Consider the following 12036-nt stretch of genomic DNA (forward strand, 5'->3'; position numbering starts at 1 on the left):
TGAAATCGGTTGAAAACTGCGGGACTAGTTAGAGTCAGAAAAATTTAAAGTGAAAAACAATAAGTGGGAAGTTGTATCCAGGCTATAAAAACAACCCTAACGCCACTAGATGCATGTCTATCAACCTAACAGTTAAAACGGTCGACATTCTTGTTCATAGTTTCACCATAAAAGGTCAAACTAATATACATTCAGCAAAAGAGGGAGAAAAAAGATGAGGAAAAATTGTTAATTCAGTGGAAAAATTGCAACTGTATTTCAAAAAGTATCAGACTAGGGTACTAAAAAGGACATTTTAACTGAAACTGGTTTAATTCAACTTGCATGACCTGCACCAGGGTTTCAGCAAGTGGGTTTAAAGCTTGTTAGTCTTTGCAAGACCCCAAAAAACAAAAAGAGAAAATCATTTCTACTTCTCCTACTACACACCTATCTTTTTATGTTACTCATCTCTGCTTGTGACATGTGTGCAGTACAGCAGGACGGAACTGTTGTCTGTTGCGATAAATGCCTTCTAGCCACAATATAACTTAAATTTCTGGCATACTGTTATTCCTGAGATTCGGCATCCATGGACCGCAGCCAGTTACATCATACCTCTGCTAAAGTGGCATAAGCAGTGCAGACACAGGAATCAGAAGCAGGGCTAAAGAGACTAAGCTAAGGGCTAACCCCGATGATCCCGTGCCTCTTTCTTACCGACGCATACACAAATATGAAGCAACTAGCACTGCGGATCGATTTTCACACTCTAGAATAGTGCTTACTGATTGCCACAGAGTCCTGGCTGGATCAAATAACATCCCCGATGTGGCTATTGAGCTAGCGGACCATGCTGTCTTTAAAGCTGACCAGACAATAGACTCTAGTCCAAGAGTAGACCACAGATGGAACACTAATGCAACCATTAAACACACTCACTGCTATCGAGACATTGAGTTTATAATGCTGTAGTGTAGACCGATCAATCCATAATGTTCTACTGCAGCACAATGACTACACTGTCATCCCCAAAAGATACCTACCTTAACCTACTTAAAAAAAAAAAAAAAGGCCAGAAATATCAGCGCAAACTCCTGATACGTCCTGTTCTCACCACTTCCCTCGGGAAAGACAAACCACTTTTTCATTACCCCACCCCTGCCCATCCCACGCAGGGGCTGATGTTTTTTGTATTGTAGCATTATATGGTGTGTTTTTTTTTTTTTACCTCCACCAAGAAGGTTATGTTTTAGGAGAGTTTGTTTGTTTGTCTGTCTATGTTCAGGATAACTTGAAAAGTTATGGACAAGTTCAACAGGGACAATATAGCAATTCAGTTCAACCAAATCCATTCATATAGCTGCGAGAGTTTTGTTTATACAGCAGAACATCTAATTTTGAAAGTTTTATTTGTAATCTATGAAAAAAAGACCTGGATGAGTTTTCTGACCTTTCCTCCGGAGAGCACAGAATCATCTTCCATGTCATCTGGGAAAATACAAATAAGCATTACATTAGACACAAAGGAGACTGCAAGAAGATGTTTTAAAATGATTAAACTCTATTATGTTATCAAATACACAACACAGCATGCAAATCCATTTGGATACAAACCCAAATCTGCCATATTCCCTCCCTTGACTGGAGTATTTTCACTGTCTTTTTTTGAATTAGCTGTGCATGGGACAGAAGTGAGAAAGATGAACCAAGTGAAACACTGGAGGGCAGATAAAAGATTAAAATAAAAGACCTTCAGACAGCATAACTCAGCCGTAGGCATGAAGGCTTTAACCAACATGAACCAAATTCACCGAAACTGGAGAAAAAAATCGATAGGACCTTAAAATAGATTGAATCAGAGAGAAGAACAGGTTTTTTGGGGAGGAGGAAAGTGGGCCAACACAACTGGGACTCAGCTTAACAAAAAAGGAAAAAGCACACTCAGGTTTGTGTTTGGTATTAAAATAAATCTTAAAATCTGATATCAAGGGAGGAAACAAAACAGCTTTGGCATGCAATGCTTCTTTTTTTTTTGGCATAACCTAACCTTAGAGTTCGAGGATGATATTTTATTCAACACTTCTACAAAATGTATTCAAGTATAAAGAGGTAAGAGGAAAACTACTGGAAATCAGGTGCAGAATCCCCCCCCAAAAAAGAACTTGGATATTAGAAGAAAAACTGAAAAATTGTAAGAGAACTTTCTGCTCCTCCAGTTACTGTGGCTCTTAAAGGCTAGAACAGCAATAACAGAAAACTCTGCTGAGATAGCAGGTTTCGATACTGTGCATAATAAATAAATTTACATTTATCAACAATTCATAATAATCAAAGGGTCCTTTAACACAAAAAGTACTGTGGTGAGGTGTGTATAAACACAGAACAATTAGGGTACATCTACAACGAACGCCAATTCTGCATCAGGTGCGAAGATAAGTGAGGCAAATGGAACGATCCTGGCGAAGGCTGCGGAATCTTGCTTTGCTTCAATTACAGTATTTGAAAATGTAAACTTTTGTTTACATTTATATGGCGAAATCCAGCCTGGGTCTAGATGTTGATGTGAAATACAGTGAAGGGGGCAGCTAAGAGAAGCTTTTTAAAACCAAAACTGAAGACAGAGAGAATAATGTTGACAAAGAATGAAATGGGGTGAGCTGTTAAGAGAATTAAGGTGGCTTTAAAAAAAAAAAAAGCGTTTAAATTTATCTGTAGAATAATTGTTTCTTCATCCTACCTCCAGCACAGACACCGACCAGCTGAGACCCTTTCTCCCCTACTCAGCTGCTCTCTGGTTTCACGGCTCCTCAGCTCTGCTTCTTCCATCTCCCAGTTTGCCTTTATAGGCTAGCCTCCCCTAGCTCGGTCAACCTGGCAGGCTTCTCCGATGTACTGCTCTGCTACTCTCGGCCTTTCATAGCCTCTATCCCACCTTTAGTGTTCCTTCTGCCCGGTGGACTAATGCGATCTTCCAGGTTCTCATACTCTTTATGTAGGTCATTTTGTACCGATTTCCCCCAAGCTCAAGAATGTTGTCTCTGCTTCTCTGTTTTCCTTTTACACAGAATACACCAACATTAATGTTGGTCCAAATGTTCTTAGCTTTGCTGCGTGTACGATCCTGTGCAGATTGAAGTACGAGGAGCCTTGCATCATTATTACTTCTGTGTGCAAATAATATTCGTTGTGCTTTCAGCTAATAGCTGCTAGCTTGTTAGCCTTCTAGACCGAGAGCTTTTCTGAAAAACTTATGTCAACCTCAGACGACACATTTCTAAATAAAAAACAACAACACTTAGCACGTCTGCTTGCAAGGCTTATAATATGCTAGGCAAAACTCTGCATATAATGTCATACTTTTTAAGACCTTTTAAATTTAATACTTAAGAGTTTTTAAGACCTCATTGGAACCCTGCTTATATTGTGCAGCTTTTCAAATACTTTGTCTCTTATATAAATAACATTTGTTTTTTCCTTCAGCTAAAGACAGTTGAGAGTTTGTAACCAATAAAAACAAAACTATTGCTATTTAATTATTTGCAAATCAATCAAAGAGTGGGTCTCCTTAAAAGCCTACACACCATTCTTGGACACACAGCCATCCTCCATGCTGGCACCGGCAGAGGAGTCATCCAGGTCTTTAGTCATGTCCTCCTCTGTGTCCTCTTCCTCTCCTTTGTGTCCCCTTCGCTTCCAATGAGGCCCTGGGTTCCTGAGAGAGTTTGAAGGTCAGTCAAAACAAACTGCAAACTCTCAATAATATGTTTCTGTGTTTCCAAACATAACAGTAGAAACAAGTCTGTCCATAGATCAGTTCTGAATGAATAACAGTTTGATTACTAAATGTGTTTCATTAACAGAACATTTCAAACCATTCTACAATCACTTAAAGGTGGCTTTAAATAGACATTAACCCACAGAAAAATGTTGGAAGAATTCACTATTGTCTTTCTTACCCCTTCTTTCCTCCTTTTTTACGGGACTCAGCTGGAGTGCTGGGCGGCGAGGGTGAGCGTCTCCTCTTCTTGCCAGCAGAGTTTGCCTTGCGCTCCTTTCGATCAGGTGTACGGGAAGACTGATCAGACAAACCCCGTGCAGCGCAGGGAGCGAGGGATGGAGGATGAGAGAAAGAGCGGCAGAATGAGAAGGATGGAACGGTTGCACACACAAGGAGGGGAAGCAGGGGGAGAGCAACGACAGGGTAGGGAGATGCGTTGGTGGGTGGTGGAGAGACAAACAGGGTTCCTGTACACCATCCTGCCACAGAACTGTCACTTTTTACTTAAAAACGTTGGCCTTTTGTCCTGTGAGCAGGTTTTTTCCCCCGACTTACTCTGGTTAATTAAATTCTAAGGAAACTACACAACTACCTATTAAGTAGTTTAATCAATCCAATAATCATAAAAATAAAAATTTGGATGCATTGATGGACAGGAACCCTGACCTTAATCAGAAGTAGACATGGTGCAAGGAAAGGTTTGAAAAAGGTGAGCAACAGACAAAGCCAGATGTGGAAAAGGACGACAAAGAGCAAGGCAAAGCTACAGGCAACAAAATATTCACATCAGAAGGAAGACATGGAAACCTACCTCTTCCTCTTTGGGGAAGATCCTCTGTCGGAAGCTGACCGGCTTTTTGTTCTCGTCCACCTCATAGTCCTCCTCATTCATCCACTCATTGAAGGCATCTGTATCTAAAACCCACTTAGCATGAACCTAGTTAAGCAGAAAGAGGTACTAATGTTAAGAGAGGTACTAATGGTAAATAATCAAAGGAAAGTCTTCAACAAGTAGTGACAGTGATACCAAGTAAACACTTCAAAAAGCCAACACATATCTTATTTTTATATTTTTAATTCAACTGTATTTATGATCAAGTTTAAAACCATTATGCAATGATTGCAAAAGTCAAGATAAAAATACAGACTGCACATATTTAAAATGTCCTGTTTTAGTTTTTGTCTTCATGGAAATCCTGAACTGTAGTTATACCAAATGGTTTAAAATAAAGAAAGGACACTGCTAAGCTAGGGACAATTCAGGACTGTGCCTTTCGACTGAATACAGGCTGTCATTAAATAATCTGTTGCAGGAGATAGTAAAAAAAATATTTTCAAAACTAAAAACATTTGCTAAAAGAGCGATTGCTTACCTTCCATGGTTTTTCATTGCTGGGAGGATCTTCCACATCTCCATCCACCTCACCGGCTGATACCCAGGTGTCGTAGCTAACAAAGCATTAGCAGACAGCATTAGTGCAAAGACGTAAAACTTCTTTTAGGTGCTATAGGTATTATACAAATATAAAAAAGAACTGAATTATTGTTTAAAAATGAACATAAAATAAATGTGACATATCTGGAAAACATAATGGAAAAATCAAAAAATGCCACTGCAGAAAAAAAAATCTGAGCTTCGATGTCACCATTTAATTTATATTTTTGAATTCCTGTTCACCTGTCTGGGTAGAAACCCCAATGAACGAGAACCTGCTTGTCCTTCCTCATGACAGGACGCAGCCACTCCTCTGAAAAAACACAGAATTTTTTTATGTTCAATAATGAAAAGTGAAATTATGTTTCGATTAATTTATTTCCTATATAAAAATATATGTTGTTCCCCGCTCCCAATAAAAACAGTGTTTGCAAAACACTTGCCTCTGTGAAAATCTATTTCTACACCACTAGTAGCTACATTTGTATGTGGCTAAAGAAAAACTTTTCCTGGAAGTTGGATCGTAGAGGGAAAAAAAAAAACAAAAAAAACGGCATTTGAATTTTTATGTAAAATTCTAATTAATCAGAGAATTTGTTAACTCAGGAGGATTGTAAACCCACCTTCATCCTGCTGTGTGAGAGAAGGGTAAATGTGATGAGTTGCTTTTGACTTGTCCTCAGTGACTGAACCCTGGAAGGAAAGAAAGACAAAAATAAGACAATGACAGGGGTAACAAAAACATCAGCATTTGTGATAAGACATTGAAATAATCACTTCCTGGTTTGATCAAAGCTCACCTGGTGCCTTTTAATGATCTCTTTCAGCTTGCTGGCTTGTTTTTGCTCAATATCTGGCGACAGGTAGACGAGGGGCCGAGCCAGGCAGTTATTCTACAAACACATGAGCACTTTCAAGAAACCAGCAAAAAGCTAAAAGACATTAAGTCTAAATAAAAATAGAGCGTGTGGAGACATAACCTTTGTCTACATTCTTGCTCTTACCTGGACAAGGTGTTTTTCAACATTTAAGAACATTTCCACATTTCGGTCCATCCGTGACGGATTCTGCAGGTCGAATCTCCTCCTAAAAATAAGCATCAGATGTCAAAAAAAAAAAACAACAACTCACAAATGGTCCAGTTCAGCTCACAGGAAATAAATTGTTTAATTTGTTGAGCTGGTTAAATTGATAAATTGTGTTAATCTCATCACAGATAAATAAATCCATTCTGCATTGTGTTTCTGATCATCCCAATTACACCAGACATTATAATGAATGTGACAACTTTTAAATTTAGCTGTGTGGAAAAATGCATTAAATAGAGCGAATCCAATGTAAATCTACCTAGATAAAATGGAATTCTGATCATAACGATATTTCATAGATCTTTCTAGTTTATAAGCTGTGGCAGTTTAAGTCAGCCATTTACTTACCAGCCCTGTTCACTTTTGTATTTGTAGACTGATCCCAAGATGTGACAGAGAGTACCTCCAGCCTTGAAATCAAGAAAACACTTGGCCTGGACAGGAAGAGGAACAAGAACAATGTTTTCTATTTGTACTTGGGCTGCAAGGACAAATGGTTAGTTGAGATTCTCCTTGAGAGCGACGAGCATTTGCTTACAGGTAGCTTGGTAAGTGGAGGATTGTTGACCCTGCGTCCAAATGCATCCTCTTGAAACTGAAGCAGTTGGACAACCAGGCCAGCCAGGGATTTACTAGATGGGGAGTCATTTTGGACATACTGGAGGGACAAAAACAAACACAATAATAAAGGCTTATTATAACATCTTGTATTTTAAATTTTTCTTTTATCTTTATTACAAAAAACAACAACAAACTGCTTCCACTTGTCTCAACAAAATGTTTAACCAATTAGGCCAAAAAGGAAAATCCTTAGTTTAACCCCTACCTTAGGAAGCAGTGTGCTGCCACACTATAGCCTCTCTCCCTCCGAAAATAGGGGGTTTAAGCGAGTTTTTCAAACATGGGTCAACCCATAACAACTGCCATTTGCCACCCTTCCCACTGGCAAAAAAAGTCCAACCCCTAGCTGGCAAGCTGAGCCCCTGGCCGATCTGTGTCCTGCTCTGTAACCAGTAGGCTACTGTTTCCCTAGAAATAAGCTGCAATAACATTCCTAGAAACAATAATATACCTAAACAGCATTGAGCAAAAGATTATGTTCAAACATCTGCCTCTCATCCATCCTCGTAAACCATTTATCACTATCTCTCAGTCCCTAATTTTCTGTTGATTTGCTTGAAATGTAAATACAAGTCAAAACAAAGTTAAAGTAAGGTAGAAAATCCATCAAATCCTCAACTCTATTTATGACCAAAGAAAGGAATAATGTGACAGCATGACGTAGGCAATAAGGCCATTATATATTTTCTAAACCCAGCCCACCTGCATTAATCACAAATTCAGCATCTAAATATCCATTATCTTAACTAAAGCCCTGTTTGTAGGTAGAGCAGGAGTGCAAATGTAACACAAAGGTCCCTAAAACAGAAATTATATCAGATTTTCCCAAGTCCATTCCTGCAAAGTGCTGCTTTTAGATGCATCCAACACACCTGAATTCCCTCATCACTATTCACTCACTCAGCACTACAAAGAACTGCTGGAAATCTATTCATCTGGTTCAAGTTCACCTTGAACCAGATGAATGAAACATAATTAAAGGCTCCCCTGAATTATGTTGATGTGAAACAAAATCTGATCCTGCACTTCGCTGAACTCACTTCAAATGAGAGGTTCTTGGAAATTAGTTGATGACTATTATCAGCGAGTTTTTAGCCGAGTTCCTCCTCACTGATGACAAGCCAGTAGGAAAGTAAAGTAAAAAAAAAAAATAAAAACATCTAAAGGAAACATCTGAAACATGCAGGGCAGGGCGCCTTGAGAATCAGGTTTGAAAAACATTGTCTTAATGAACATGTGGGTTAATACATTTTTGGAAAACAGACACAAAACAATGCTCAATTCCTGAGATTCACAAATAAAATGATGTTGCTTATGTTAAAAACTGTTCGTAGCAAGCGTATTTATATAATATGATCTGTGAGAACCATAAATACTTTCATAAAAATAATAATCTGCCAGGGGATTTTATCAGATATAAGATGCAATTTACAGGCAAAAACTGTGGCTAGTTGAACTAAGAATTAACTAATTTTCTTATTCAACAAGTCTGCAATTCTCAGTAAAAAAAACGTTCAATTTTAATTACATTTCCCTGCAGTCCATGCATAAATTGAGGTCACTGTAAGGTGGTATATTGATATATTTCAACACTCGCTCAATTGAGTTCCTGAATGGTATTTGCCATAAATTTGCAACAGGTCCCCGCAGGTTTTTCCATGTATTGTGATTTTCCAGACTTAAAATGCAACACAAATTTATAGAAATCAATGGAGTAAGATAGAAGTTTACTGACATAGATTACATTTACTATATGGGAGCAGATATGTTGCTGCTGCATGAGGAAACAACTTTCCCTCTTATATTCATATTGTGTAACTGGGTTAAAGTAGGTAAATTCAAAGTAAATGTAGTTACTTACGTTGGTTATTAACTTTATCTTGTTTATATTCTCCACGGGGATCGTTCTTTGTTTGGCTAACTGAAGTAGGTAAATGGAGCCTGAGCTATCTGATAGTGTGTTGACAAAACAACCCAGGCAGTTTTTATATTCATATTTTTGTCTAGGTCTGCAAACTGTAATATATTTATCTGCCAAGTAGTTTTAATACCAAAATCAATTTAAAAAAAGGATGAAAGCGCATCTTATTCGTATGATTTGTGTGCATGCTGTCCCGTGACTTTCCGTTAGTTCCTTGGGCCTTTACACATATATATAAGGACTTACGGTATTAATTTTGATTTATGACTGGGTAAAAGTCTGAAATAGGATGTCCACAGTGAAAACAACACGTAGCATATTTCCTGGACGTTCAAATATTCCTCCAGCAGCTTGGAACCGTAATACAACCAGAGCAGTTAGAGAGCTAACTTTAGCTAGCAAGGCTAGTTTGGTTAATTTCCATTTGCGCTTCTGTAGATTCAGTATTTGTCAGTATTTTGGGGTACTTTTAAAAAGTGCAACAACTGTGCAGTCCTAAAAAACTAATAGTATGTCTAAACCGAAAACTCTCTGTCCAGAGTTTGGACTTAATGGGCTAAATATAGAGGACGTAGCATCGCCCCATTGTGCCAACGAGACGCGGCCTTCATAGAAATCAATTGAGCAGGATAGCAGCTAGCTTACCTTCTTGTAGTGCTTTCCGATCCAGAGTCGCACTGTCTCCAGCTGAGAAATAGTTTCTGAACTTTCCCAAAATTTCGTAGAAGGGCCGCCGTCTTTCTTTCGTGCTACTGAGCTTCCACCACCAGCAGGCCCCGAGGCTGATCCGCCTGAGCCCGTCCCGCCTGCCGCTGTCGCCGTCGTCGCCATTGTGTTTAGCTCGCAGTCCGCCTTGCCTTTCTCCTCCAAAGCGTCCCTTACCGTGCAAGTTTTCAAATGATATTGCGCAGCCGCAAAACTCCAACGAAAGGGAACATGGGAAATGTAGGACTCCAGAAACGTTTTCAATACGTTGATTTTTAATCAGACATCTTAAACATCTGTAATCTAAATGCTCTCCACCACTAGAACTGCAGAAACCTCTCTGACGAGAGGTGAAACGTTTTCTAGAAAACTTCACATCCATTTTCCTAAACGGAATATTTATTTTATTTTATTTATTTATTTTATTTGTTGTAAATTTATTTTATTGTATTTATTTATTAATTATTTATTTATTTATTTTTTCTAATAAACTGAAAATTTCAAGCTAGATATTATCTGGGTACCTCGAAAAGAGTTTCCTTAATTTCTTTCTGTCTTAAATTACTTACGTGTTTTATGAGGGCGGTTCTACACCAAATTTATTAGGGGGCCAGGAGGGGGCAAGAGTGTTTTCATGGGGGAAGAGAAAAGCCAGAAATAAAAAATTTGGGCAAGGGATTCAAACATATATAGATAGCTGCATGAAGTGAAATTTCTATTCAATTAGGTTTAATTGCAATTCTATGTCTCATTAGGTCAATATACATTCACAATTTAGAAATTTAAATTATTTTTGTATTGATTTAAGTCAAATAAGTTTAATTAAGAAAAATCCAGCTGTAAAAATTAGAGTATTCTTTTATTTGTTTTGAAAAAAAAAAAAATATATAACAGATGAAAACTGGGATCCTATCTCAACCCCACTAAAGCTATCACCTTATTATTTTTAAATAATTCCCATTGTATTGAATTGATCTGATACCTTTTATTTACTCCATCTTTTTCTTGCTTATATTCATTGTGTTGGCCTAGTGGGTTTGAGAAGTGCTCTGAGAAGGTTGCAAGTGTCCAGTTTGATCCCCACAGCCTGCACTCTGGGTTCCTGAGCAAAACCCTTAACTCCCACACTGCTCCCCGGCCGCCACACAATGGCAGCCCACTGCTCCCCAAGGGGATTGGTCAAAATGCGGAGAATGAATTTCCCCATTGTGGGACAATAAAGAGATTTACAAAGTCTTAATCATAGGCCTATTAAAAAAGTAACAGAGGCAAATTGAAATCTCAAACACATCTGCCCCAATTTGGTTCAATTTTCCTTTAATCTAGCCATTGTAAGGAATAAGTAATAACAGCTACAATTTAACTGTTTTATAAATCTAAATCTTTACATGTCCAAATTGTATAATCCTAACCCCTCTACTTGTTTTGCATTTTCTGTCCACTAGATGGCACAGTACAACACCTGAAGCTTTGACTGATGTTTTTGCCGTCACCAGTGTTAACCCTTTATAGGGCTCTCAGTAAAATACTTTAAAAAACAAAATTTCAAGCCAGCAGTGTTATTGGAGGACAGGAAACCATCTTATTACTTTTGTAAGATTCACAAAAAATATTTATATTTTTATGGCAAAAATTAAGGTCAATTTAACAATAAGAAACGGCCACTTGCCCTTTTATTAAGAAAAAAAAGTGCATCTATAAGAAACATGTGAAAAACACTCAGACTGAAAGAAACATTTTTTTTTGTTACAACATAACCATAGAACCTTAACGCTGTTAAAGGCTCTTTCATTTTTTTTTTTTAACTAAGCTTATTAACTTTTTTACTTAACTTTTTATTAGTTTTTACTTTTTTTTCTTAACTTCCTAACTCTTTTTCAATTTTCAGTTAATAATGTATAAGTATGCATATGTAAGGGGTATGCAACTGCAACTTGCCCCCATAAAGGATTAAATAAACTATGCTATTTTTGTAAATACTGTCCATAATTTTAAAAGTCAATGACTTAATTTGACCATTCAAAAAGCTAATCAACAGTACTAGGAATCAACTGTCTAAAGCCTAATTAATGTCTGTTGTGGTAAATCCTGCTTAAAAATATTATTGTATCGCTGTTAATTAGTTTCAAAACATAGACAATTTTTTGATATCTTTAAGCTACTTTGACCTAATTTCAAATACCTCAAGATAAAAAAAAAGATTCTAAAACTTCTCACAAGGCTTGAATCGTTGCTTGTTTATTTTTATAAAACAATAAGATTTTTTTCCTCTTTCTTTCTCGTCTTACCCAGAATTCAGGCGAGACAGAAAGAGGGAAAATTCTGAATTCTGGGTTGCAGAATCCTTCATTCTAATTAAATGAAGCAGATAGTTATAATTTCTTATATTTAAAAAAAAAAAATCTAATTTTACTGTCTTCTGTCAGTGAAATATGTGAGCCTCTTTTCTCATCTATGTAAATGACATTTCTAAGAATTCATGGTTGCCATTTTTACATAAAAAAAA

The 12036-nt window shown here is 37.4% G+C and overlaps 1 protein-coding gene across 4 annotated transcripts in view; it reads right to left on the reverse strand.

The window, feature by feature from the left end:
* smarcc1 (SWI/SNF related, matrix associated, actin dependent regulator of chromatin, subfamily c, member 1) overlaps positions 1-9720 on the reverse strand; it is a 23870-nt gene extending 14150 nt beyond the window's left edge. For 2 of the 4 annotated variants that reach the window (XM_015375847.1, XM_015375688.1), the window contains exons 1-13: positions 9471-9720; positions 6822-6941; positions 6632-6717; positions 6200-6281; positions 5996-6088; positions 5819-5888; positions 5439-5508; positions 5134-5209; positions 4572-4697; positions 3939-4057; positions 3564-3694; positions 1597-1656; positions 1433-1470 (exon numbers count right to left, since the gene is read on the reverse strand). In XM_015375847.1, coding sequence (XP_015231333.1) covers positions 1433-1470; positions 1597-1656; positions 3564-3694; positions 3939-4057; positions 4572-4697; positions 5134-5209; positions 5439-5508; positions 5819-5888; positions 5996-6088; positions 6200-6281; positions 6632-6717; positions 6822-6941; positions 9471-9656 — 1257 coding nt within the window. In that variant the 5' untranslated portion in view covers positions 9657-9720. The remainder of the gene's footprint in view (positions 1-1432; positions 1471-1596; positions 1657-3563; positions 3695-3938; positions 4058-4571; positions 4698-5133; positions 5210-5438; positions 5509-5818; positions 5889-5995; positions 6089-6199; positions 6282-6631; positions 6718-6821; positions 6942-9470) is intronic. The other 2 variants (XM_015375767.1, XM_015375933.1) reach the window with 2 other exon arrangements.
* Positions 9721-12036: the final 2316 nt, after the last annotated feature.

The sequence above is a fragment of the Cyprinodon variegatus genome, unplaced genomic scaffold, assembly GCF_000732505.1.
Source record: "Cyprinodon variegatus isolate N-32 unplaced genomic scaffold, C_variegatus-1.0 Scaffold0, whole genome shotgun sequence".
In the NCBI taxonomy this organism is placed as follows: domain Eukaryota; kingdom Metazoa; phylum Chordata; class Actinopteri; order Cyprinodontiformes; family Cyprinodontidae; genus Cyprinodon; species Cyprinodon variegatus.